A 27,140-nucleotide genomic window follows, 5' to 3' on the forward strand; every position below is an offset into this window, starting at 1 on the left:
TAAACTAGCTTACCAGCCATTAGTCTAATTGTTCTAACCACACCAAAAATTCACAAGAACGGCTAGTGTATTGAATGAAATTGATTGCTTGCTTTTTATTAGTATGCAATGTGGTGGCATATTTATATTACTAACCAACAGGAATCAATGTCCTCGTTGTCTGTAAAGCCCTAGAAACTCATACATCTATAGTTAGTCAGAAAAAGGCATGTTCCCATTATACGAAAAATGACGTCGCTTAATTGATAGAATTAGGAAATATATCTCAAATTCTTAGTTACTAGTCTTGAATTCCACATTTGATAATTCGAAAAAATTTATTCTTTGAAGAGGAAAAAAAAAATACAAATCCAAAAACCAAAGAAAAAATAGTATAACAAACGATTGATCGATACCTTGTAGCGCTAAAAAACTTGGCTTGTGAAGAGAAACAAACAAAAGAATGACCAGAGAAGATAGGAGTGAAGAAGAGGACGTAGCTTTGGAGATGGGCGTTGCTCTCTCTCGACTCTCTTTTTTTTCCCTTTTCCTTTCCACAAAATTTTTTTGGGGTATGGCACGGGCTCAAAATCGTTTCCGTTTCTGTGGTTCTATTTCCATACGGAAAAGTCTTTTCCTTTCCATCGTGCAAACAAACACCCAAAAAACTAAGGAAAAGGTAAACCAGTGCTCTTTTCCTTTCCTTTCCATAGTCTTTCCGTCAAAACAAACAGGCCCTTAGATGTTTCTCATTCTAGATTCAGGGTTTGGCTACAAGGATGGAAAAAGATACAACAAAGCAACCCCGAAAGAAATAGTATGAGAAAAATACCTCAGTAAACTGAACGAGAATTTAAAAATTCTATATACTCCCAAAGAATTGAAATTTAATGGAAGTTTGTTACAGGTCTTAATCTTGACCAAATGTACAGTTGACATCCTATCGACAAAAAATCAAGGGAAATATGAATCTGAAAGAGTCCACAGATCAGGCATAGCAACGATTTGGTTGGAAGGAGACACTTGGATACCCTCGTCTACACATGACCTCCAACTTGCGTGCATACCCTCCTTGTAAAAACTTGTACGGATGTGTTTCACGACCATCACTGCCGTGTCTTGAATAAACTTGATGGCACCTGAAATAATCAGAAAATCTAAATTAACTAGTGGAAGTATAGATTCTGAGTTTCATAAATTAAGAACCGTTTACACTACCTTCTAAGGGCTAAGGGCCCTCACTTCTAGAAGACCCTCACTTCCGATATATATCGATAACATTTTGGGATATATCAGTTTTTGGAGCAAATACAAAAAATCTATATAAATAAAATGCTCCAAATATATTGAGAGCCACAAGTTTACCTTAACATGATGCATATCGGCATGATCTTGATATCAAAATCGGCACATGAAGCCATGCTTCGGGTGGATATAACATGAAGTTCTCAGGCTTACTAGTGTAGACATCTGCATATTGATGGATGTTGTAAGCAAAGGCTGACTCCTGACCCGTATCAGTAAGGAATGTGGCACCAAAAGAACTATTGAACATGTTTTTCATTGTGGAGCGCACAAGTTCCCTCTCCTCATTCAGCTCCTTCAAAAGTGAACCACAAGTTTCGCTTCTCTGATCACTCGCAGCAGTTGCATGGAGTTTCCCAAGCAATTCTTGTATAATATGAAATTTGGCCTACATTCAAAGTTAATAGAAATAATAAATGAAATGTTTTCACCGTGATTATAATTGACTCAAAAGGAAATAAGCATTAATTTCCAAACAATGGAGAACAAAGGAGAACTTCAGAAAAGGTTAAGCCACTTTGAAGAAGACACAATTCCTTCCTTGAAATAGGTATGGAACTAGCCAAGTGCCTTAAATTGCAAGAGCCATCAATTGGTTTACCAAGTCAGAAACCTTAAATTCTAGTGCCCCATGCCTCACAGCACAAATAACGTCTTACACCAATTAAAATTTAAAAATAACACTGCGTACAACTTTCTAGTAGTTCCTGATTTTATGTACCACTTATTTGTACAACTGATTGGAAGTGGGGTAAATATGTAATAGGCTAATAGCAACTATACACACTCACTTACTAAGAACAATTTACTGCCAACTACTAAAGCATGAATAAACATTCTGAGATGAGCATTTATAACTTACAAGTTGTAACTTGGTCAAGGTGAAGAGTGAAAAGAGTCAAATAAACAAATGTACTTTATTGATCCATAACAGAGGCACTCGTACAGGGTCACTCACTATTAAAACCTGCTTGTATTTCTTTTAACCAACGTATCAAGTCAAAGTTCATTTCCACCTTTGTGCAATAAATTCGGAGTATACTCTGTGTTAAATTTGGAAGGAAAAATTAATGTGTCATCATGCATATTTATTAGGGTATTTCATCTTTTACATTCTTAAAATACATTTGAAGCGTCTAAATAAAAGCAGAAGGAAGTTGAAGCCGAGCTAAGTTGAAAATTTCAAACTCCCTTGTTCTTCTACAATCCGCTTATACAATTTTCCATTTTGGGAAAGTCACCACTTGTCAAAAGAAGAGTAGTTAAAAAATTATCAATTTATTTGAAAAGCACATTTCTCTTTAGAACACCTGAACAAATATCAAAGTTTCATTCCACAGAAATAACGACAACTTTTAGAAAAATACCTGATGGAAACGATAACTGTCATTGTTTTGTATTTGTATTTCGCTCTGCAGTAAGTAAACATAAAGAAGAACACTGGTTACAACAAGTATAAAAATTGTAAAAGTGCACGACAAATAAACAAAACAAAAAGGTTGTGCTTGTTTGAATTGCAAATTTGGAAACTTTTCAATGGAGAAATATAACTAAAGCACGGTAGCATGAACCAAGGAATTGGTAGGTGTTTCCACCACCAACATCCGATTAAAAAGGAAGGAAATCCAGTCAAACTTTGCTGCGTTTAAAATTTTGAAGTTTTATCAGAATTAATTATCATAATTTGCATACACCTACCAAATTCCTCGACTAATGCCCTGTTCTAGTTCTATTTTTCCATGAAAAATATTCAAAATTTGCAATTCACACAAGCACAGCCAATTCCAAAAGACCAACGGTTCACATAAAAAAAAAACGAGTGCAAAATACAAAATTTTAAGCAGTTTATCAAAAGCTTGTTCTTCTCTCACAACACAAATGTCCTCATTTGTGGGGAGGATCTCCATTATGGGGACTGGGGAGACCATTTTCACCCAAAATCAGTCCTCTGACCTCAATTCATCGTTGGTGCACTTTTGTGGTGGAGTAAAATTGGAGTTTACTTTGGGTGGACTCCAGTAATGTTTCCATAGCTTGTCGTATTTGAAAAACGCAAATCTTTATCAATTTCCATGTCACATAACAATAAAGTAGAAGCACTCGAAATGAAAGATAGGCATCATTGAAAGAAGTTATTGAAGTGTGAGTACGTCTATGACAGTGAAATATAACTCAGTATTAGAAATAAGTTTACTCGTTACATGGGTTTCAAATCTTAAAAAAAATCACGTGGTACAACAACCATAAGGACAATGTTAGAGTTCTAATAAGGCCGTATCCTCTTTTTCTCTTTTCTCTCTAAACTTCCTCTCTGTTAATAACCATACAATTTTACTGATGTAAACAACATAGATCTAGAAGAACAAATGCTAGAGAATAATAGGAAACAAGTGGTCCCACCAAACCCTAAGTAATCAACATAATGGGTACAACTAAATTCCAGATTACCTGGACTATAAATATGAAAATCTTAAGTATAAAATTGATGTTGTTGCCCATTGGGAAATGCAGGGACAATAAACAGTAGAGAAGAAGAGGTAACATAGAATGCATACTTCTAGTTCATGAATGATAGCAGCAGCGATGCAACCAGCTTTTGAAGGTCCTCTTAGGTCACTAAATAGATGATCCCCAAAATAAATTACCTGATGAACGAAGCAATTACACATTCAAGATGTTTTCATTAGCATAAACAACATATATAGTGCAAAATCCTGGGACATAGCAATATCGATTAATTGTTCAAGGTACTGAGACCAATATATTCCAAAATATCACGATCTATCACTTTTTAGAATTTCAATCGATTTTTTTTTTCTTTAGTTTTATAAAAAGCTTTAGATTTAGTGGTGTACGTAGGCATCTGCGAACACAATTAAGAGTGCAGGATATGTCCATGAATATCAACAAACTTTAGAGCTAATGAAAACATATGATGTTTTAGAGTGCATATATTAGAAAATTAGCACAAGCGAATGTTTTAAAGTGCAGGATATGTCCATCTTGCTGACATAGCAATATCGATTAATTCTAGTTTGTTTATATTCATGGACATATTTTAGTAAATTTGCACAAGATCAACAGAAATAGTGTTTGAGAATAGTAAGTTTTAAAGTATCCACATAGCCATAGGGGTTGAGTTCGCAGAGAGTGAGTACTTGTGATGCATGGGCATGGAATTAATAGTATTTCGTTTAGTTAGTTTTTATTTTTATTTGTTATGTTAGTATTAGTTTCCTATTAGGACTATAATTAGAATTAGAAGTAAAGTTTATTATATAAAGGCATCTAGGCCTTCATTGTTAGGTAGGTTGTTTTTGGATTGTTTAATCAAGAGATTGAATTAAGGAAATTCGTTTTTCCTTTGAAACCCTATTTTTTGGGTATTTATCAATTTTATTCATCGGTGTTATTTATTCGAAGTTGCTTCCACCTTCGTATACATCAAATTGGTATCGGAGCTTTAGGTTTTTTTCCTGGTTTGCTCGTTATGGACACTCAACAAAGAGGACGCGGACGACCACCAGCAGAATACACGACTAAACCGTGTAGAAGAAGAACTACAAGGTAGCAAGATGAAATTACGAGAAATTAAGGAGATGTTGTCGAAACTCGTACCTAATTATCAATGCACCGCAACTGTTGAAGAGCAACTCGTGCCAAAAGTAGTGAGCACAGTTTGCATAGTTCCAGTTCCGATGTCGAAGTACGCAACCTTCCAACCCCTCTCCAACACAGCCACGCACCTTCTAGACCACATTCACCAACAGTTTCCAGCGATACTGAACAACGAATTGCTCAATCGCAGCATATCAAACCCACCATCTCCAATTTGTGGAATTCAAACTCCCCAACACAGCCAAAGAGATAAAGAGTGAAATCCCAGCACTTCAGCAACAAAAATCTTGATTTTGAAGGAGAAGATCGAAAAAAGCGCCACCGCCAAGTTTAGAATTTGGTTCCTCCACCAGCGAAATCAAAGAGGTCGACATAGAAATCAGCGTGCTTACCCCACAAATCAAGTTTTTGCACCCCTGGCAGCTCGTCTTCAACAACCAGTTCGTCGGAGAAAGAGACCTTTTCCTTCTATTTCTGATTGTGACATTGAAACCCCACATTGGGCTTCTACTGACCAAGCCCAATATGTTACTAGCACTGGACCAGGTTCTAATTTTGCACCTAATTCCAACTGTGGGCTTATACAGACTAGGCCCAAGGCCGAGAACAACATGCTTTCAGGCCCAATCCTAATGGTCACGCCCACCAGAATTTTAGACGCCACCAGGGTGCTCCAATAGCCCGTGGTCGACGCGTTTCACCACCAAGTTCTCCACGAAGAAATCACCGACTGCCCCACCGCATTGCTCATGATTTTGATCCACCTAATCCATCAGACTTCTCATCTAGTCCATCACCACCTCGTCGCAATGGGAGAAATCGAGAAATCCAAGACATCGAAATTTTTAGCACACCACGGGTAATTTTGATATTAATCGTTTATTGTGCATTTTAGAGAAGAATCAGATTGGTGATATTAAATTGGATGTGCCTGAATTTGATGGAAAATTACAGCTTGATGCTTTTGTTGACTGGTTAAATAAAATTGAAAATGTTTTTTATTATAAAAATTTGGAGGATCCTAAGTGTGTTAAATTAGTTGCGACTAAATTAACGGGCTATGCACTTGTTTGGTGTGGGATGAACTTCAATTGACTCGTGCTAAATTGGGTTACAATAAAATTACAACTTGGGATAAGATGTGCCGAGAGCTGAAAAGAGAATTTATACCTCATGATTATGAGAGGGATTTATTTATGCGCCTCCAAAATTTAAAACAAGAGCTTAAGAGTGTGACTGAGTATACCGAGGTGTTTCTTTTATTGGCCACCAGGGCTGATTTAGCTGAGACTATGGAACAGAAGGTAGGACGATATTTGAATGGTTTGAACCAATCAATACAGAAGGATTTATCATTTAAAGATATTTTTTTATATGTTTGATGCTATCAAATATGCTCTTAAAATTTTGAAGAATTGCATAAATCTTACGTTTCTATAGCTACACCACATCCATTTTACGTTCCCCGGAAGCACTTTTGAGGCTACATGTTTTGAGTCGTGGCGAGTTGGACATAAGAAAAGTGATTGTCCACAGTTAAAGAGAGTGGCGTTAGTCCATGATGATCATAGTGAGATGTCGCCGCATAGTATGACTCAGCCTGTGGTTGTTACCCCTCCTGATTCTAGTGTTCCTGCTTTGATGCTGATAAACCTTCATGACGTCGTTTTGCCATTTTTGAAACTCGTTGTATTGCAGGAGGCAAACTTTGCAATGTCATTATTGATAGTGGTTCTAGTGATAATCTTGTGTCACAAGAAATGGTTGATAAGCTCCAATTGAAGACTGAATTGCTTCCAGAACCATACAACATACAAGGTTTGAGCAAGGGTAGTGCAATTGAGGTTACTCGTCATTGCTTGGTTCCTTTCTCCATTGGCTCCCTTTACAAAGATGAAGTTTGGTGCAATCGCGGATACCTATGACTCTTTGTTTGCATCCATCTATTATTGGCTTACCATGGCAATATGACAAAGACACAACTTATGATGGCGCTGCCAGTACCTATTCTTTCATTTTTCAGGGCCAACAGGTTGTATTGTCTCCACTTCCTCCTACATCTGCTGTTCAAGGTCTGCCACAACGTTCTGTCTTTTTCTTCTTCTTAATCTCGAGGGGCGAGTTTGTTTCTAAGCCGGGGAGTCTGATGCATGGGCATGGAATTAATAGTATTTAGTTTAGTTAGTTTCTATTTTTATTTGTTATGTTAGTAGTAGTTTCCTATTAGGACTATAATTAGAATTAGAAGTAAGGTTTATTATATAAAGGTATCTAGGCCTTCATTGTTAGGTTGGTTGTTTTTGGATTGTTTAATCATGAGATTAAGGAAATTCGTTTTCCCTTTGAAACCCTAGTTTTTGAGTATTTATCAATTTTATTCATTGGTGTTATTGATTCAAAGTTGCTTCCGCCTTCGTATACATCAACTTGGAACTTTCAACCGAGTATGTGAACTCTTAATCTATACATATGAATGAAACTATTGGAGGTTATGGGATTCTTAATCAAGTGTCAGTCATCCCATTTGGATTTTGTGTTTCCATCTCCAAAGATGAGCGAAGTAAATGATTTTGGCATTCCAAAAAATGTAATCAGAAGCTTGCTAACCAGTATACATGCATGCATGAAAGTATTATCCTCAGTGAATGATGGAAGTCAATACATTTTAGAACAAACTCTTTTGTGCATAAATTCTCTAGCAAGAATTTGATATCACATTCACCTTTTGATCAACATTGAGATGCATGTCGACAACCACTTTAATCCATCTTAAGAGTAGCAAGTCTGAATTTTTAATAACCATTTGTCCTTGAGCTTGTGTCATCTTTTTACCAGGCTATAAGATTGTTTGTTTTTCTTTGCTAACCTCAATTTATATGTCAACCTCTTTTAGCACATCAAGAAAATGATGTTTGTTGTCCCTCTAGGGCCTAGGCTGTAGCAATAATAAGGTACACTCTTGGGTTTTTAATATGAAGCTTATGCAAATGGACATTCTTATCTGCATTAATTACCAATTTTGTGCAAGGACAGGACACCCAGTGGATGCCAACCTGATTCTAGTGTTGTCACCAATCAGAAACTCTATTTTAAAAAAGTAATAGTCTAAATATCAAAGCAAAGCTTTTGCTTGACTAGGGCAAAAACCAGATACATGAAATCTAGTCAAAAGAAACTTCAACAAGGCGGTATGCATAAATGCCACAAGAAAAAAACATACCTCAGGTCCATGCCACTTTGTAATCTGGAGGAAAGATTTGAGGCATCCATGGTAATAGATTTGATTTGGAAGAAATTCATCCACCTTTGAGAAAGCTAGCCTGTCCTTCTCAGCATCGTAGAAGCTGCAAGAAGGGTTCATAGAAAGAATGGCGGGAAACCGAACAATCAAGTAAAGGTGTGACAGAAGATTGTATGCTTGAAATATTTAACAAATGGATGCTCAAAAGGATGCAAGAAGGGTTCATAGAAAGAATGGCGGGAAACTGAACAATCAGGTAAAGGTGTGACAGAAGATTGTATGCTTGAAATATTTAACAAATGGATGCTCGTATATGTATGTATAGGGCTTCCGAACCAAGAGTTTACCTACACAAGGAATTAATGGCTGATTTTTTTTGTGGGCATCATCCCCCCACTATAGAGATCTTCCACACAAAAATCTTCTCATATGAAATTCTTACCATTCAAGTTTTAGGATTTATATGACGGTCCACATTTTTTCAGTTTGCAATACCTATAGTTTTTTCTAGGTCAGAAATATTGGAATAAGCTGATTATTTGTGTGGAAGATCTCCAAGGTGGGGAGGTCATATCCAAAAAAAGCCACTAATTCCTTGTGTATTTCACACCCACAGCTCACAAGGAAATTAAATCTATTTATAACCCACCAAAGAGTTTGCTCCACTCAACGATATGAACGAGTTGAAACCTCTTTTAGCATAGAAAGGCATTAGACACCTTCTGAGAACTCACATAGAAAAAGTAATAGAAAATGTAGTTGATGAAAAAGATTTAGGAGTAATATAGAATAAAAAAGATTTTTACAAGAGGGAGACAGATACCGGAATGGGTGCTCAGAAGTATAGAACTGTGGCTTATTGGCCTGAGCAATCACAACGTCAAAAAGATCTCTCCAAGAGTCTCTGCTGTCCATAGAATCCTAACAAAAAAATTCAATAAACGTGACCAAAATAAGATTACAATGTAAGCAAATAAAGATGTTAAAAAATCGGCAACTTAAAAAATTCTACAAGAACAGACATAAGCATCTTATACAGGAAAACACGTGTCGGTGTCCGACACGGCAACCTATATGAAGTAGGACATGAGGACAGCTAGAAGAGAAAAATAAGCATATAAATATACAAATAGCAACCTATTACTATTCTTTAGTTACACAACTATTTCTTAGCCAAGCAAGACCTTACAAAGCACCTCCTTACAACAAATTACTATCCAACAGGCACATCATGGAGTTGCAACTATGTTAAATCGTTAATAGATTGTGTTCATAGTCTTTTCAGGTTTAAACACTGCATCCAACACGAATTTCTTTTTTTCTTTGTTTTTTTATCGGTAAAGATAGAGATGTACTATCTAAACAAAGACTACAAAGCCGTAGGATGGGATATCCTAACACAAAATTACAACAACTGTAAGAAAAAACTAACAGAATAAACTAAATCTCGCTAAGCATAGCCCAACAAAGATTCCCATCTGAACACAAAATCATCGGCGGGGGTGTCATGCCATTCCTCCCTTGACCAAAGAAACATAAAACCTTTTCTCAAAAACAATCACCTCCTCCAATTAGTGTGATATATCCTCAAAATGCCTCTGATTCTGTTCCGACCATCAAATCCATTGGTTCCGATAAGGAAAGCTTGAGAATCGATTAGTATCAAAATCGCTGAAAGGCCTTCCATTATCGTGAAAGTAGTAGTATTCCATAGCTTATATCCACCAAGAGAATGAACTCTCAAGACCCAGGAATCTAATAATTCCTTTACAGAGCGGGGAACAACCCAAACCACTCTTGGTTGTCTACGAAAATGACACCAAAACCTCAGAGTAAGGACAATGGATAAAAGTGAGACTAACTGACCCTCCATCAAACACAGATTTCCTTCTCTCTTTTTTGAGAATATGAAGTGTCCATGTTACATAGACTATAGTTCAACACACTTAAGTAAAAGCATTATTAATGTGTTTCCTCACTAACACCATGATCACAGAACATATAAGCTTCATGCTTAAGAAAAAGACTTGTACTACATACATCTCTAGAATTTCATTTATTTTTTCTTTTTATTGAGCAGTCGAATTTCATGTGCACAAAATGTTTTAAAATTCCAGTCCTACGAAACCTAAAATCTTCATGTACATGTACACCTCCCCTATAATCCGAACAAGCAAAACGAGTTTCTTGAAACACGGGGGAGGAACTGAAAATTAGTGACACAAATACCATCCTGTGTCACACTTTCCCTCTCAAACAGAAACAGTCTAACAAACCCCTCCCCCACACACACACACACACACACCAGAGGTTTCTCTTTCTTTATTAACCCCATAAAAGGGTCATAAACACACCTAATTAACTTTAAAATAATGCTATATAAACTACAAACTAATTGCTGGGCCTCTGTGCTTCCCATGGCAAAATCAAGTAAGTGATGAGTTGCAAAAACCACATTATGCAAAAATTGCACCTCTACCATTCAGAATTATTGGATGTTATCTGCGAATGTTCTAATTACTCTTCTGGTTCACTAAAGATTCGGCAGAGAAAGAGGGTATTAGACATCCTTCACCTTTTCGTTCAGTTGTTATGGGAAGTGGCAAGGAAGGGCATAGAAAAACCATCTTGTGTGATGTCTGTATCTCTCTCTTTCTATATATATGGGTATGAGAGAGAGAGAGAGAGAGAGATTTTATGTTCAAATTTGTTCTAGAGTGAAGAGTGAGTTGACATTTGACAGTGGCTTGGCTCCGTCATTTAAATTTGTGTAAGGGGCGACAAATAGATTACCAAACATCTAATTTGTATTAACAAAAATATCAAAGAACTAATGCATGCAAGAAAAAAAAAACATTTCTTCTTGGGTGGTTGGAAGAGCCAAAACAATTTTTCTTAACTTGTATTTGAGTGGGTAATGTTGTCATAACTAATAGATGGAATTTGTCAAAACAAAGAAACAAATTATGACATGGCATTCACCTCCAACATGAAACGATCCCTCCATCCACAAAATAATATGGAGAATTAGTCAGCAGAAAAGCTTTTTTCCCTTATCCCTCAGCATCTTCAGAAAGCGTAGAAGCTCGCCCTAGAGTATGCAAGACAATAATCAGCAAAAATAAAATGAGAAGAAATTCACAAGCATCAAACTGCAATTTAGCATAAAAAGTCGTGTCAGGCCGAGGCCCTTTGAACTCCCTTGGGAAATGTCCCATAAATAACAGAACTCTAACAGTAACTCACATTTTTCACTAGGTACCTTTGAGGATCAGAAAGAATTCCTCTATGAACCAAACCACTTAGGTGAACATGCTGAATTGCACGATTTACGTCTTGATAGATGTAAGAAGCATCAAACTGCAACTTAGCATCAACAAAGTGTTGTACAATGTCCGCAATAAGGCATGCCTGCAGAATAGAATAATCATGAAGACATTGTTAGGTCGCCAGACATATGTATGTGTCCATTCACACAGATACCATGCAACTAACAGGGTCTCTATTCCAACTTCCATGTAAATTCTAGTGCACATTAGAATTTTAAAACCATTTAGAAATAATTATAGGCATTTTGTAATAACCAAGTCACTACCACATTTAAATTCATTCATCTTGTGATTAGCTAGTGTACGATTATATAGCTTAACTCGGCATAATTCTTGACCGCCCTAACTAAAATGATCACATATATAAACATTTAATATGCACTTGGATTTGGTAAGACCACGACCTAAAATGGATTTATTGTGTGGGCTTTAATATTCGGCCCAAAAGTAGGAAAATAATCAATGACCCGGTCCAACTGGTAAGCTTGTTCCTCCTATATGTTTAGCCTGCTGATATTGGGTCGCAAAATTATCACTAGTCAGCCACACATTTGACCATTACCTTTTGTCCTTTACTATCTGTGCGATTCTGTCATTTTAGTGAGAATGATCTCTCTGTTGACAAATGACAATATCATTCTCATAAAAAATTAATCACTAAAGCATACCACATGTGGGCCAGTAATCATGTCTAAAAGATATGAGCAATTTTTGGGCCCCATGAGTACCATTTTAAGATTAACCAGCAATGGTCCTTTTCGACACTTGTTCATGGAGTTAAGCATGGAAATGAATTGAAGATATTATGCTGGGGAAGATAATCTCATCTTGAAGATCATTATCACAGATAGAATTTGCTTGTTTTGATGCTTAGATTCTAATGTAAGTTTAGCTTTAAGCATAAAACGGCTGCTCATTTTATCATAGGTGGTCAGCCAATGATGCACAGCTTTCAAACCCAGATTTTTAATAACTCCCATAGACCCCATGAACTTAGCTACTTCGCACCTGCACAGGTTATCCTATTTAAATCTTTTGAAAGTTAAAATGCACCATTACACAATGCTATACAACTGAAAAGCTGGACTGCTATAATGAATGAAGCCACAACTCACAAGAGTATGAGAAAGAAGCATATAACAGACATATTAGCATATCTGACCTCACTAAAGCAAAAGAAATCCATCAAACCCACAAGTCCACGTGCTTGATCTCGACCAATATGTCTGGTGCCATATATCTCTGCTATTTCCATCCTGCTAAGCTGCATTTTCAAAAGTGAGAGTACTTAAAATGTGAAAAAAAGATGTTTTATGCTCACAAGAAAGGATAAACAATTGATCTCAAACTCTCTTTCCATGTTTTTTTGTCTTTACTGTTAAACACTAACGTACAGTTTTCTTCACTTCACAAACTTATCCAAACAGAAAAGATATCCTTTTTCACAAAAAATCTTCTCTCATCTTACATGCTACTTATTGCAAACAAAAACTGCTTGACATGCTTAAGAACTTTCGAGAATAATAAGTACAGACTAGAGCTCTAATCATCAGCCCTTAAGTATATAAAGACTTCATGTGGGCAGAGGGTAAAGTTATGACCAATATGAGTACTCTGACGTATGGAAGGTCAAATGCCAGATGATAAGGACCAAAGCTGAAGAAGGCAAACTAATCAGAGTTGTAAGATGCGCCTATGGACTAGGTAGATACCTAACATTGTATATTTGTACTTGCGCATAAGACTAAGCCCAATTGGCATCCTAGCTTGACAAAACATACAACAAGATATGAGTGGTCTGGAGGTCTGAAATGCTAGATACTATCCAGCTAGGCTTCTGCACAGCCACGACGCCATATACCTCGTCACATACACGTGGTGCGGGTAAAGCGACCATGTATGGGCACTGGATGGATGAGAGCTAACTTGACAGTGATTAGCTCTGGAAATTTCTGCCAACACTTTTCAGCTGACCTTCACAACGTGCTGCCGACATGCCCTCTCTAGATGAGCTTCTGTGAATAGTTGAGCTGCAAGGCCAGCCAAGAAAGCCAATAACCAGGAAGAATAGAATGTAAAGACAGGAACGACACAAGTTTCCTTATCCAAACCCTCCACTTAACTCCAAACCCTAAAGGACCTAACCTACATTAGAAAATTCCCAGCTAAAACAGTTGTAGCTTTGACAGCAGATTCATCGGCTTGCAAAGTCCAAGTTGTAGCTTTTAGTATTTCTTTTTGTTTCTTGCATTTGTAGAATATCTCATTCTTCGTGTAATAGTTTTTCTTTATTAATATAATTCTCGTTTTACCGATCAAAAATAAAAAAATTCCAAGGCACTTAGGTCAAAGTAAAAGGCGTCCACAATTTAGAATTGTTAAGGGAGGCTATACTTTGGAAATTATTGTTTTAGTACAAGAAATACAAATCTCAAAGTGAATTGTTTTGTTCAGAAACTGCTTCCCTATGCCACCTGTTGGACTATTTCGAGGTGAACAATGACATTTTTAGGATAAGGGTATGCCTCCTGCTTTTGTTAGTATTAGATCAAAACCTCCCTATCTTAATATTACAAATTATGTAGGCAGATTTCCACAAGTATATTGGACTCTGAGAAAAATGACAGTTATTTAACAGATGAAGTCAATTTGGAGGTACAATAACAAGTGGAAGCTTATTATTCAAAATGTACCAAAACAAAAACAATCAAACACACATAAAAGCTGGTTAAAAGAGCAATACCTTGCGACGTCCAAAGAAACATCCGTCAGGTTCAATAGAGCCAAAGAAATCCAACTTCAACAAACACCCTTTAATCTTATCATAATACAAACCCCCGATCGGAAACGTAGGATCATACTTAAATTCTAAACAACTCTCTGGATACTTAAGCTGAAAACAAAACAAAACATCACATACCCAAACAAGAAATACACTTAAACTAAATAAAAAGTTATGACTAACCTCATTAACAATATGTTCTTTGGCAAGATCATATATCAAAGTCTGTAAATTAGACGAGTAATGCGCCAAAGTATAATCATAATCAAATCCATATACTTGTATATTGTCCAACCTCAAATTCTTATTCACATATATTCCTATACACCAAAAAACAATATTGTTTAAAACTAATAAAGATACTAGTAAAATGAAGCAATATAATATACCTTCGGGGTTCATTTTACGCATTTTCTTAAGTGCTTCTGGTATGTTATGAAAACTAAGTTTAGCCGCGTCGAATTTTTTTTGTATTTTAGTAATCTCGTCATCTTCTTCTTTTTCTAATAATTTTGGGAATACTGAAGATGATGATAATGAGGAGGAGGAAAAGCTTCTTTTGTGAAATTGAGAGCCTAAGGGAAGAAGCTTTCGAATGAAGGCCATCGAGGGAGAATGATCAGGTGTGCTGCGTTTTATTATTTTTATTGTGCAACTAACTCACTTTTAGGGGTTTTTTATTTAGTTCGGGTGCTTTTTATATACCAGGAGGTGGAGGACTGTGTTTTTCTATATAACTTGGCGGCTATGGAGATACTGATTAGTATGAATAATATTAATGTTCAGCCAGAATGCTAAGTTTGTTTTGTGTCTACAGTTGATGATACATGGATTTGACACTATGTTTATCTATAAGATTTAACTGATAAATATATGTTTTGGATACAAAAGAGCCAGGCCAGAGAGGTATTTACATCAAAAATATTATTTAAAATATCAATTTTCCAAGTCCTAGTGTTTATATCTATTAGATCATACACTGTAGCAAAAAAATCTCTATTAGATCATATACATATCTATAGAGATGGTTGTGTGCTATGACAGGCGGTATTTTTCTATTAGATCATACACTGTAGCAAAAAAAATCTCTATTAGAACATATTTATAGAGATGGTTGTGTGCTATGACAGGCGGTATTTTCCAAGGGGAAGAGCATGTATCCAATTATCATACCATATTTTGATGTTCTTACTTGAACCTACTTGCCACATTGTGTGGTCTATTATTGTTATGATAAGTTTTGACATACCCCCGCCATAACCAAGAAATACCAACATTGTGTGCAGAGTGAACAATATGATTAACAGTATATTGCATTGCAGTGGGGCGTGAGCGTAGCAAATAACCTTGTTATGGACTTATGGTTCATCACAGTTTTTATGGAACAAACTTCACAGTTCCTCCTTAAGAGGTGCAAATGCCCACCGTGGCTCCCCCATGAATGCCCAGAGAATGGCTCTAAGCTATTTATCATTGAAATATCTCTATTCCACTCTTGACAATAGGTGGTCATCTATATCAGGAGCATGAGCTCAACCATAATAGGAAGTAACCCACATAGCATATTTTGGAGAAGTTGTATACATCTGCCAATATGCATTCTCCTGTGGTTTGCCAATATGCGTTTTCCTGCAGTAATCACATGATAAAGGACGAGCGCATATATCAATAGTAGCTAAAGTAAAATTAAGAATGATGAGGCAAAACCAAAAAGGAGAAAATTGATTGAATTCTATAGCAAGTACTCCTTTTCAACATGTTTTCTTCTTAATAATCACACAAGTAGTCATCACCAACAAGCATCATTATTACAATATAAATGGAAGTCTGGCAAATATTGCAACATCCAGAACCATTATTCGTATCATTTACTTCTTAAACACCAACAAATGAACCAATGCAAACAAACAACTCTTATTCGTAACACATTTTATGAATAGAAATTTCCATAGTCTTTTTTGTATTTTCAACATTAAGTCACAAAACCTGTCATAAAACTAAAGTAACAACATCCCAAAGTGCTAAAACATTATATATGCATATAACAACAAATCCAGTCATTTACTTGACAAATGGCTTAACTCAAAAGCTCTCACACCTGGTGTTACATATACTCCACTACGCTTGCACACTTATATATGAAAAAAGGACATAGGGAGGGGAGTAGCAAGAGTCCAAACAATTGTAATATAAAACTAGTAGCTGAAGCGACAAGTGAATTTGCAGCAACCATCAAAAGTTGTCCTTCTATACATTTTTTGTAGAGCACCTACATAAATCAAAACAACTAAATTAAGCATGATAACAATATTAGATATTCATTCATGAGAAATCTAAAACATCTTGATGAAACATAAATACGACCACTTTGTTATATCTAAAAGAAACAATGAAATTTGTACTATTATTACCCGCATAATAAATGCACTAATACTAACTAATGTATAAGGAGATATTAAGAATATAAAGTGCAAGAAAAAAAATGCAAGAATCTCCACGACAAATGCACGACTTATATGACACCGCCTCCACCAATCGCATAAGTTGGAGACCATGTAAATAGTAGTTACAAACTCAAAACAAATTAAAATAAGGAGCAAAGCAAATTCGAATGAATACATGAATGAATAGATACCTATTTTTTTGACCCAAATAACTCCAAGAAATAGAATGACTTAGAACCAAAACAAAACCAAAAGAACTGAGCCTGTAAGAACAAAACAAATAATGGATAACTTTAGAAATATATTGTAATGAAAACGGTTAGTTAGAGGCCAAATAATTGCCACATATTTGAATGAAAACATACCGCAACCTTGTCAAATATTTTCTATAAAAACACAAAGACCTAGAACCAAAAAATTGCAGCTGTAAAGACAAAAGAAAATGGTTAGCTCCATGAATATAGATATTTAAACAAGTAAATCTACATAACGATTTGTTTGCTTTTTTTTTTGAATTGTTTGAAAATGACAGAGTAAAGGTGTATCTAATTTCTTGTTATTCCTTTTGGATAATTTTGTTTACTAATTTAAAGTTAAAATACATTTCCAAATAAATAAAACTATATAATGTCAAAAATTGGACTTACATGCATTTGACATAAACAAACCCAAATTCTCAATCATTATCCAGTCCCTTTGGTGGTAGGTTGATGTATAATGCGATCATGACAAAGAGATTAAATTCTCTCTCTTCTTGCATTATTACAAGTGGACATTGTGTCGATCAAATATGATCAAAACACTAAGTGGTGACGAAAGAGATGAATTATGTAGAAAAGTAATGAGAAAAGTGATGGTGATTGAGAGAATGATGAGATTGTACCTTTCGGTTGCCTATGTACCCAAATTATTGATGGGATCAAGTCTCAAGAACGTAGTTCTTTATGAAAAATAGTTTCATATTTATATATGTAGAGTAGAGACTTCTTGTAGCTCAAATAATTGTAATTGAATATAACTTTTAATTGATAATTATCTCTTTGATAAAAACGAATCTTGACATAAATTAATGTACGTAAAGTGGCAAGCCATGTGGCTAGGGTTCAACCCTAGACACATGAGTTAATGGGCATGTATATCAATCCATGGTATTGCACATTAGGCTTTAACCTTGTCGATTAAACGAATAAAGTAGAGACCCTTACCAATAGACGCGTTTGCCAATGTGGGTGGGGTCAAAATCACCTTCTTTGGCATGTGAACGGTTCATATGGCAAAGAAGAGAAAAGAAAATCAATAGTAATAAGAAAAGAATAAGCAGAATGAACAATCAGGGGTTGTGTGAATTTAAACGAATAGTTATATATGAAAATGCAATGTCGGTAAATATGATAAATATACGTGAATCAATGTAAACCAAAATAACTGGGGAAATCTAATATGCGTGAAACAATATAATAGAAGGCAAGCGAGAAATAACAAGAGCGGCAAAGCCAAAAACTGACGTGAGAATTGGATTTAGATAAGTAAAATTAGGTATATTGGCAGGAGTGCAGGGCAAAAGGGCATGAATGCACAAGGTACTGGAACATGGACACGTAAACAAGATAGCTTAGCACCTTCGTTGGTGTACAATATCAACACGTGGAATGAAAAAGTTCAGAATATTGACTAGAAACAACAAAGAGATGGATTAATGGGTCCAAGACAATAAAAGACAAAAACAATAAAACTAAGTGATGTGGGACACCTTACCCAAAGAATTGTATAAGGAAACGGATTGGAAAGTGTACCAAGGTTATCTCAAACATGAATCCTCTTGGCACAAGTCTTTAAATCTAACTACAACTTAACTTCAATCCTTATTGTGAGGGAGTAATATACACTTCCAGTAAATATTAAGCACGTGTCCAGCACAGTAGAATTAACAACCAACCTCGTGTCCTCGTCCTAAGAGCTCACTTCATAGTGACTCGATTAAGGCAAGCAACTTATTCAACTCACGCCTTGAGCGATGTCACCACCAACCGATCTCTAGTACTTGACCTGCGAGCTCGCTTCAAAGTGACTCGAGTCGAGTAAACGATCTCGCCAAGAAGCGACCTCCACAGCGCTCACTCCTTTCGCTCCACAACGGCTCGTAATGTATGTCTTTATTACAACCATCAAGACCAAAGCTTCAGGCACGCAGCTCATTGGTTCTTTATAACTCGTCATCATGGCTTATAAGTGACCTGAAAACCTAGATCTTACCTGATGCAGGAAGGCGAGAGATGCTGGCACCTTGTCTATATAAAGAGAATTAGGAACTACGTCTGACCTGATTCAAGTTCCCCCTCCAGAGAGAGAGAACTTGATACGTAGGCAGTTTGTCCATACGAACTCGGTCAAATTCAATCCAATCATCCCAATCCCTTGATCAAATCTACATTTGTAAGGATTATCAAAAACATCCTTTACATTGGTGCCATCTGTGGATTGAATTACTTGAAAATTCATCTACTCAAAATTTCCATTTCTTCCAACCATCTTCCTAGAATCGTTAATTTTCAATCCCACAAAGCATGGAAAGCCTCCAAGATCAAATGAAGGTCATGGCCGCATAGATGGGAGCCATGAATGACAACATCACCCTATTATGACAGGAGAACGCCGCTTCAGAACTCGGTGGTAGCTCGTAACCCCAATGGAGTCCGCGGCCCAAGACGACATTAACGAAGTGAATCAACAAATCAACGAGCTGTCCCAATGAATTGACCAGAGTGTTGTGAAGAAGGACGCCACTCAGATCGTCCAGAAGATGTTAAAAACTTATCAAGCATCCCCATTCATACTGGAGATACTTAGTAAACCCTCCCCGCATGATTTCATACAGCCGTGCTTCGCGATGTATGATGGAAGTTCGTGTCTTGGTCAACACATAGCTCTCTACATCCAGAGCCTCGCACTCTATAGTGCGCAAGAGTTCGACTACTTGCAGTGCCGCCTATTTTCCTGCAAGTCTGAAAGAAGAAGCTCTCGATTGGTACTACTCATTGGAACCGAACTCCGTCGATAGCTTTGAAAAGCTAACTTATCAGTTCGCTAACCATTACGTCCACAACAGACGTAAAAAAACCAATGTAGACTCACTCTTCATGCTGTCTCAGAAGAAAGATGAGTCAATTTGCTCCTTAGGGCGATTCAAGACAGACCTGCTGTCCATAAAAAGTGACCTCCAAGAGTCCTTTGCAACCTTGGCATTCACTAAGGCAATCTGAAAAAGCACCTGGCTATACAGGTCGCTCATGAAGGAGCATCCTGAAAAATTGGAAGACTTGTGCACTCGCGTGTACAAATATATAAAGCTACATGAAGCTTTAGTAACGACGGTGAACAAGAGGAAGTCACAGCAATCTCAAATGCTGCCCCATCCTCAATCAAATGACCCGGACCTCGAGGGACGATGTTCGGTACTAGGACGCATTACCTGAAGCGTGAGTTCACTGTGTCTTAACAAGATTTCCAAGCTACATACCGGAGAAAATAAAATCAACGGCCTATTACCGACTTGAGGTAAAGCGGCCAGAAGACACACCAAGAAAGCCATACTACGCTTTCCACAAAGCAAAGTGCCATGAAACCAATGACTGCTGCGGACTCAAGCACTACCTCCAAGACCTCATTGAGGCAAGTCATATCAAGCACTATACTGATATAGCCAATGGCGACCTGCGCCATAAGCTCATGGCTCACAGAGAGCGAAGCCGATCTCCTCCACGCCACCACCAATGACTTCGTTCACACACTAGAGGACACTCCAATGAGGCGTTCGCCCATGAGACCGCCAACACTCTTCCGGCGGGGGAGAATCACGTAAACAATCAACATGATCACATTCCAAGATGACTCGCCGCATCCTCCACGAGTAAGCGCTCTGCATGAGGTCTACTAGTTCTCCTCCCCGACTCCTCGCCCCACATGCAATGGCCCGCAACTTCGGGAGACATCACTTTTACCGAGGCCGATCTCAACAAGGTGTGTCTCCACATAATGACGCCTAGTGGTCCACGTCAAGATCATCGACCGACTTTTAAAAGATCCCGATAGACCCGCATAGTTCATGTGATATCTTATTCTACCAAACTCTAAAGGAGATGAACATGCCTGTGTCGGTCATGATCGATCCAATAGCCCCCTACGGGCTTCAACGGATCCCGAGCGACCCAATAGGAGACATCATTCTACCTATCTCAGTTGGGTCGCACGAAGACAAGGTCAGCATCAACACGCACTTCAGCATTCTGGATGTCAACTTGTCCTATACTGTTATTTTAGGACAACGTTGGATCCACAAGATGTAAGCAGTTCCATTAACACTCCATCAAGTTTTACGGTTCCCTCGCCCCAGAAGCATGATGGAGCTCAGAAACAACCAGCTCAATGCCCACAATTGCAACCAGATCCTCTCAATCAACAAGCCTACTAGGGCTTCACTTAAAAACAAGGGAGAGATCGCTAAAGCTAAGTGATAAAACGATAAAAATTGAATAGTCACCTACGTAATGAAGCGATGAACCCAAAACGCAAGTAAAACTAAAACTATTTACGTGTGCCTATATTTTATCAAAGATTCTACTCTCAATCCTATGAGATATAGTGGAGTAGAGTGATTCGTTCCACTCTAAGTCTCTCCGCATGCTGTGTTTTCTAAATATAAGTACTCTTACTTAAAGTCAATGAGAGATTTACGAACAAGGCAACTAGACTACGATGCAACTACCCACAAGATGCAACTAGTCGGTTATCAATATAACTAAGGGAATGCTACGTTGATTGATGATGATAAGGAGTTAGAGGGGATTGATTCCACCTTAACTTCGACTTAATCCTATTAACGGCGAATCGTCAAATAATCCGATTGAAATGCTTCGAGAACAATTGGTTCTTCCTAATCCCTAATTACACATGACATTTCTACCAATTAATAACTAGCATGTGAGCGATTAAACCCATTCTCATGGTGAACTAAACGTTTCTAGAGTGGAAAGGAAATTACGACAAATCTATATAATTGAATCAAGCTTTCATCAAGGTTTCTCAACCCCCTAATGGAGGTTTAGCCGAGAATCATTACGCAATCATTTCCGATTAAATTTAAACTAAACATGATATAAAGAATTGAAATTTACTTAATTAAACAATAATGAAATCTAATTTAATGACTAAACTGCAATAAGGACAGGAATTGAAATTAGATCTAGAAATGGAAATGACAAAAATTGAAGTTACTAAAAATACTACTTTATTGATCTAATCAAAATGAAGAACAAGATTCAAAGGTTTAATCTAATACAATAATTGAAATGGAACTAAACTTAATTAATCTATATGAAAAACTAGATCTAGAATCCATTAATGGAGGCTACTAATCTAATTCTAATCTAGGTCTAACTATCTACTATTTACTAACTACCATTAACAAAGAGCTAAGCTTTTGTTTTTATACATCCAGATCCAAAAATCGTGCATAGGCTTGGAGCCATGTTTTGGGCCAGAGAATCAGGCCCAAAACCCAATTCTTTCAGTCCAAAAAGGCCTCTTCAGCTGCAGTTGGCTTCCACAGAATTTTCATCCACTTCTGCTCCTCTGATTGGGTCAAGGCTTAGAGCATTGGAAAGCTCTTTCCGAGCCGGTCGTTTTGACATAAGGTAGGCCCCATTCCGAGGTCTGAGTCCAAAGATACGTCCTTCGGAAGTTCTGGCGACTTTGAGTCTCTGTTTCTGCCCGCGTTGACTTTGACTTTTCAGCTTTGACCGGGCTTTAGAAAGGCTTTGTCTTCTTGAATCTTGGCCTTTAATCATAGAACTTCTTAGCAACCAACCATTGCTCCTTTATCTCGCTAAAGTGGCACATTTCTGCACATAATGGACTTTGCAACCTGAAATGCATAAAAACACGTGTCGGTGCTAACTCTTAATTATTACTCACATAATTGGTCTAAAAGTATGTCTGTTTACGGGGTTAAAACTACAGTTTTGGGCTCTTATCAAACCACCCCAAACAGCATTTTGCTTGTCCTCAAGCAAAGATGAGAAATTAGAATAAGTGACCAAAATGGAGTTCTAACTACTCTCGTTTAGCGAGCTGTCATTGATTGACCATATCGCAACAAGGCCTTAAACCACTAGGAATTCCCTAGTGGATCGAGTTAGCCTCGTGGAGAGTTTTTCAGTGAAGGTACTCACAAACTTCATCTATACTACAACGACTAAGAAATAAAACTATTGTTTCCTTTATTCATGCTCCAAACTATCTATACATCTCACCAAATTATGAACAAGAATAACCAAGTAAAACCCTAAGCTAATATATGCATAATAATCAATCATCTATAATAACCATATATACAATGAGTAATACTATGAAATGTCTAGCAGGTCCGTTTCTGAAACTCGGAATAGCGTCCTTAAGTAGGTTCTCACAATAATAGTCAAGATACAACACTCGATTTTTCCACTCAGAGTTTTAATCTAAATACGGTCTTGTGAGTACACACTTTACCTTACAATCTCAATGACAAACAAGGAAGCCGGAGTCGATCAAACACATCTGCCACTTACTATCACACTAACCTATTCCTAATTGAGCTAGAGGTCTTTATTAAGTGTTGCGGGGATTAGGAGATGGTTTTAGGAAGGAAATGGATGTTCAAAAAAGACAAGTCCGAGATAATAGAGTCTTCATATTAGGTAACTTAGAAAACCTTGTTATTTTCTTTTGCTTCTATACTTTGTTTCCATCCTTAGCCATATATATATATATATATATATATATATATATATATATATATTTTTTTTTTTTTTTTTTTTTCTTTGGCTTTTGACTCCCTTTTCTTCTATTTTTGGAGTTTTTATTTATTTCTATTTTATTTTTCTTTTCTTTGGATGGAAACTTCTTTTCTTTATTTTCTGAAGCAATCAACTAACTTTTGTTTACACAGGTCTTTCTCTTCTTCTTTCTTCACTCATTCTATTCTCAGACTTATCTTAATTGGGTAGGTTGATTTATTATATTTTTTTTTTATTTTGTTTTTGTTTTTGTAACTGTGGTAAAGGATTTGTGGTTTATGAAAGGCTAAAAAAAAGCTCTCGAGGCTTACTAGCGGAAAAATAATTCATAGGTTTGAATTTCCGCTATATCGATCCAAAAAAGGGCCTAAATTCTCGCTTAGGATATGGCATAGTGATCAAGCAAGTGGGACGCATGTGATTCTCTATCCGATTTTACTTCTCCCTTGTGTCATTTCTCAAATGTTTCGCTCATATAAGGCTTTAGGCTATATTCTCACAGGATTTGTAATAAAGTACTCTAGCCTAGATTTAAAACTTATCATAACAATCATAGATACTCATGTAATAATATTTATCGATAGATGCAAAGATTATTACCTACATATTAACCTAAGTTTCTAACAATTATTCTGATGCAAAGCTACGTGAGACTTCTAGATCGTTAAGAGCATAGAGAAAGAAAACAATACCACTATTCCTAAGTGTATAACATAACTTTATTTATTTATATTTTTGAATTTTTTAAATTTTAACTAGAAACACATGCATATTATACATATCTAGGTCCTAACAGATGCCCTAATTACACATGTTTCTATCCCCCCCCCCCCCCCCCCAAACAAAAAGCATGCTTTGTCCTCAAAGCATTGTAAATAAAGAGGGTAGGAAAGATACCATTGAAACGTGTGAAATTCAGAACATCTGCAAAAACAAGGTTAGAACGCACTAATATAGGAAATAAAAACTGACACAACTCTATCACGAAGTTCTACCCATTATGGGGTTAACAAGAATGAAATTGCTTGGGACATAAGCGGACACTAACTAGAATGAAAACTTACCTCATCTCCCCGCATTACTCATCATCTTACTCATCCTCTTCTTCCATAAAGAAGTGAGGTTCCTTCAAGGCCCGCCATGCCATGATAATTTGCCGGGTTTCCGCCATTTATCATCTATTATTGCTAACCTATTAAGAGCCACTTTGTCGGACGGGTGTAGGGTGCAACCAGATGAGGTTGTATCCTCCACCCTTGCCAAGTCATTTACGGAAAGATCGAATAATATTATTGGTGGTCGATTACGGTGTCGACCGTAATCCAATCCGTGGAAGCGTGTACAAAAAGCGGGGAAGAAACATAGCATAATCGGGGAACTAGAAACGGGCATAAGAAGGTACTTATGCCTCATGCTATGGGATCGGGCTAAACTAGACATCAAGGTTCGGGAAGGTCATGACACATACGTCCCGTGGCTAAAGTAAGGAAGACGCCGCAAGTGGCATCATTCACGTAAGAAAAACGCCATTCCCTAAAATGTTTAGCATAATCCAAAACATAATAGTTCCTATATTCATGGACCCGGGCTACCAAAGGCGACGTTATATTCCCCTTGGTCCTCAATACTGAAAAATGCCCGCCATACGACTCATGCAAAACTTCGTAAGTGTAGACATACATATTATCGACCCAATAGCACCATGGGTCTTGTATTTCAGCGGCATAGCCATCAAGAACAAATGCTAGCAAGAACCTGGTAATTTCCATTGGTTCATTATCAATGTTGATGGAGAACACTTGTTCTCCATCTGGTCTTTCAAAGAAAATGCAGTTATCGTAAAAATAAGATGCTAGTGTTGGAGAATAAAGTGCATCAGGGCTTACCATAAGCGGCTCCCAACCAACGTATGTGATCGCTTCGCGAAACCAAGCACCATAAGTAGTGCTTTGGAACAAATCTTCGAAGGACTATTCTGCTATCAATGTTGGAGATGTCATCTCAAAATTACGCTTTGGAATAGCTGCGAATGATCCGGATACTACGCGCGAAAAACTGGAAATTTTCTGGTCCACGCGGAGTCGGTAGCCGAGCGCTCGATAGAAGCGCGGCGCTCAAGAAATTGAAATTCCAGTGTTTGAGCCACGGTTTGCGCTCAGCTTGAAGCGCCTTGGCCTCGACAAAAACTCAGAAAAAATATCACGAGCGAAAATAGGCCTCAGAGGGCTTGGCCTTCGGAGTTGCCAAACTTCGGAAAATGAGCGAAACGAGGGAATCGCGGAGTGAAAGGTGAGTGATGGAGTTTAGGTGTAGTGTGAGTTGTTGTGAGGATAGATTGTATCAAGTTTATATAGGTTTAAAGTTGCTAAAATGGATCGAAGTTGCCAAAACTAATTACGGCGCCTTCAGAATCCTAAAATTTCCAAATCCAACGGAAACAACTCATATCCTGGATTCTAATTCAAACCCAGTATCTTTTAGGTTGATTTTATGATAGAATGTACCTATTTAATCTAGATTTCATCCTACAATGATACTTAATCATATATATGCCTAAACAACCATATTTTCACCTTGACTCCGCAATAAATTCTAATAATGGGGTTATACAAAAAATAATGCTTGAATTGATAAAACCACCCCCAAACAAGTTGGGAAGGTGGGATGAATATGAAATAACCACGCATACTGAAAATAACCCCTTATATTAAAATTTTCATTCGGAGTACATTACACTACAAAATTCAAATTACGGAAATAAACTTGCATTAAAATAAATAACAATAAAGAAATTAAAACATAAAACATCAAACTATACTATCCCTAGCTACTCCAGAACTGGTGGCGGAGGGCACATGGTCCGAGATCGCTCTGGCGCTGAAGAGCAAGAGCACCATTAGATCGCCCTTCGGCGGCGACGCCGTGCTGGATGGTGTGTCCTCGGAAGGAGGAGAGTCTCGCGAGGTGGGAATCGAGTAAGCATCTCGTCCGGGCTCGGGGCCGAAGCTTCTAGCTCGCCCCTCATCGGCCCCACCTCTCGTCCTCTCTCGGGTGCGGAGCTCGAAGTTATGATGCATCGTTGCTGTCGAGTCCGGAGGTCTTCACAGATAGTGTTAAGCGAACGCATGCCTCGATGGATCACAGCCATGCGTTCTGCATCTGTCCAGCATCTCTCCAAGGCATCCGAGTCAAAACAGGTCATGTCCTCCTCATCCCTCGGAGGCATCCCCGATGTCCCCATCCTCCCTCGGCATTCTCAGCTCCTCCATCCTCTTCTTCTTCTTCTTCTCTATCCTCGGCCAATCTCCAAACCCGTTGGACACACTCCTTATAGATCACGAGGGTTATGGTGGAGATCGATGTATGTCCGATCGATCGCGATGAGCCGCTTCAACTTGAGCATGATCTTTGTTATCAACCACGGGGGGAGGGGCAACAATCCTCCCTACTCCCCGATCATGCTCAAGAAAAACTCTAAGATCGCAGAACTCATACTTCCGCTCCTGGAGTATCCATAAGATGTGGAGGCAGGTCAGGCCGATGTCGCTGACCTTCCCCTTCCCCTGGACGTTCCGACCAATCCACTGAGCTGTAGCCAGCTGGTTGGTCCTA

The 27,140-nt window shown here is 37.6% G+C and overlaps 1 protein-coding gene across 1 annotated transcript; it reads right to left on the reverse strand.

The window, feature by feature from the left end:
• Nucleotides 1-953: 953 nt before the first annotated feature.
• On the reverse strand, nt 954-15,021 carry LOC147509629 (HAD-superfamily hydrolase, subfamily IG, 5'-nucleotidase). The gene is given in 16 exon segments (XM_086597866.1): nt 954-1,118; nt 1,345-1,356; nt 1,359-1,382; nt 1,385-1,672; nt 2,652-2,696; nt 3,840-3,929; nt 8,123-8,246; nt 8,967-9,064; nt 9,156-9,213; nt 11,126-11,186; nt 11,189-11,234; nt 11,390-11,554; nt 12,635-12,736; nt 14,216-14,365; nt 14,438-14,574; nt 14,644-15,021. Coding segments are annotated over 16 exon segments (1,650 nt in total). The 5' UTR covers nt 14,861-15,021; the 3' UTR covers nt 954-1,085.
• Nucleotides 15,022-27,140: the final 12,119 nt, after the last annotated feature.

This window comes from Coptis chinensis, chromosome 3, assembly GCF_015680905.1.
Source record: "Coptis chinensis isolate HL-2020 chromosome 3, ASM1568090v1, whole genome shotgun sequence".
Lineage (NCBI taxonomy): Eukaryota > Viridiplantae > Streptophyta > Magnoliopsida > Ranunculales > Ranunculaceae > Coptis > Coptis chinensis.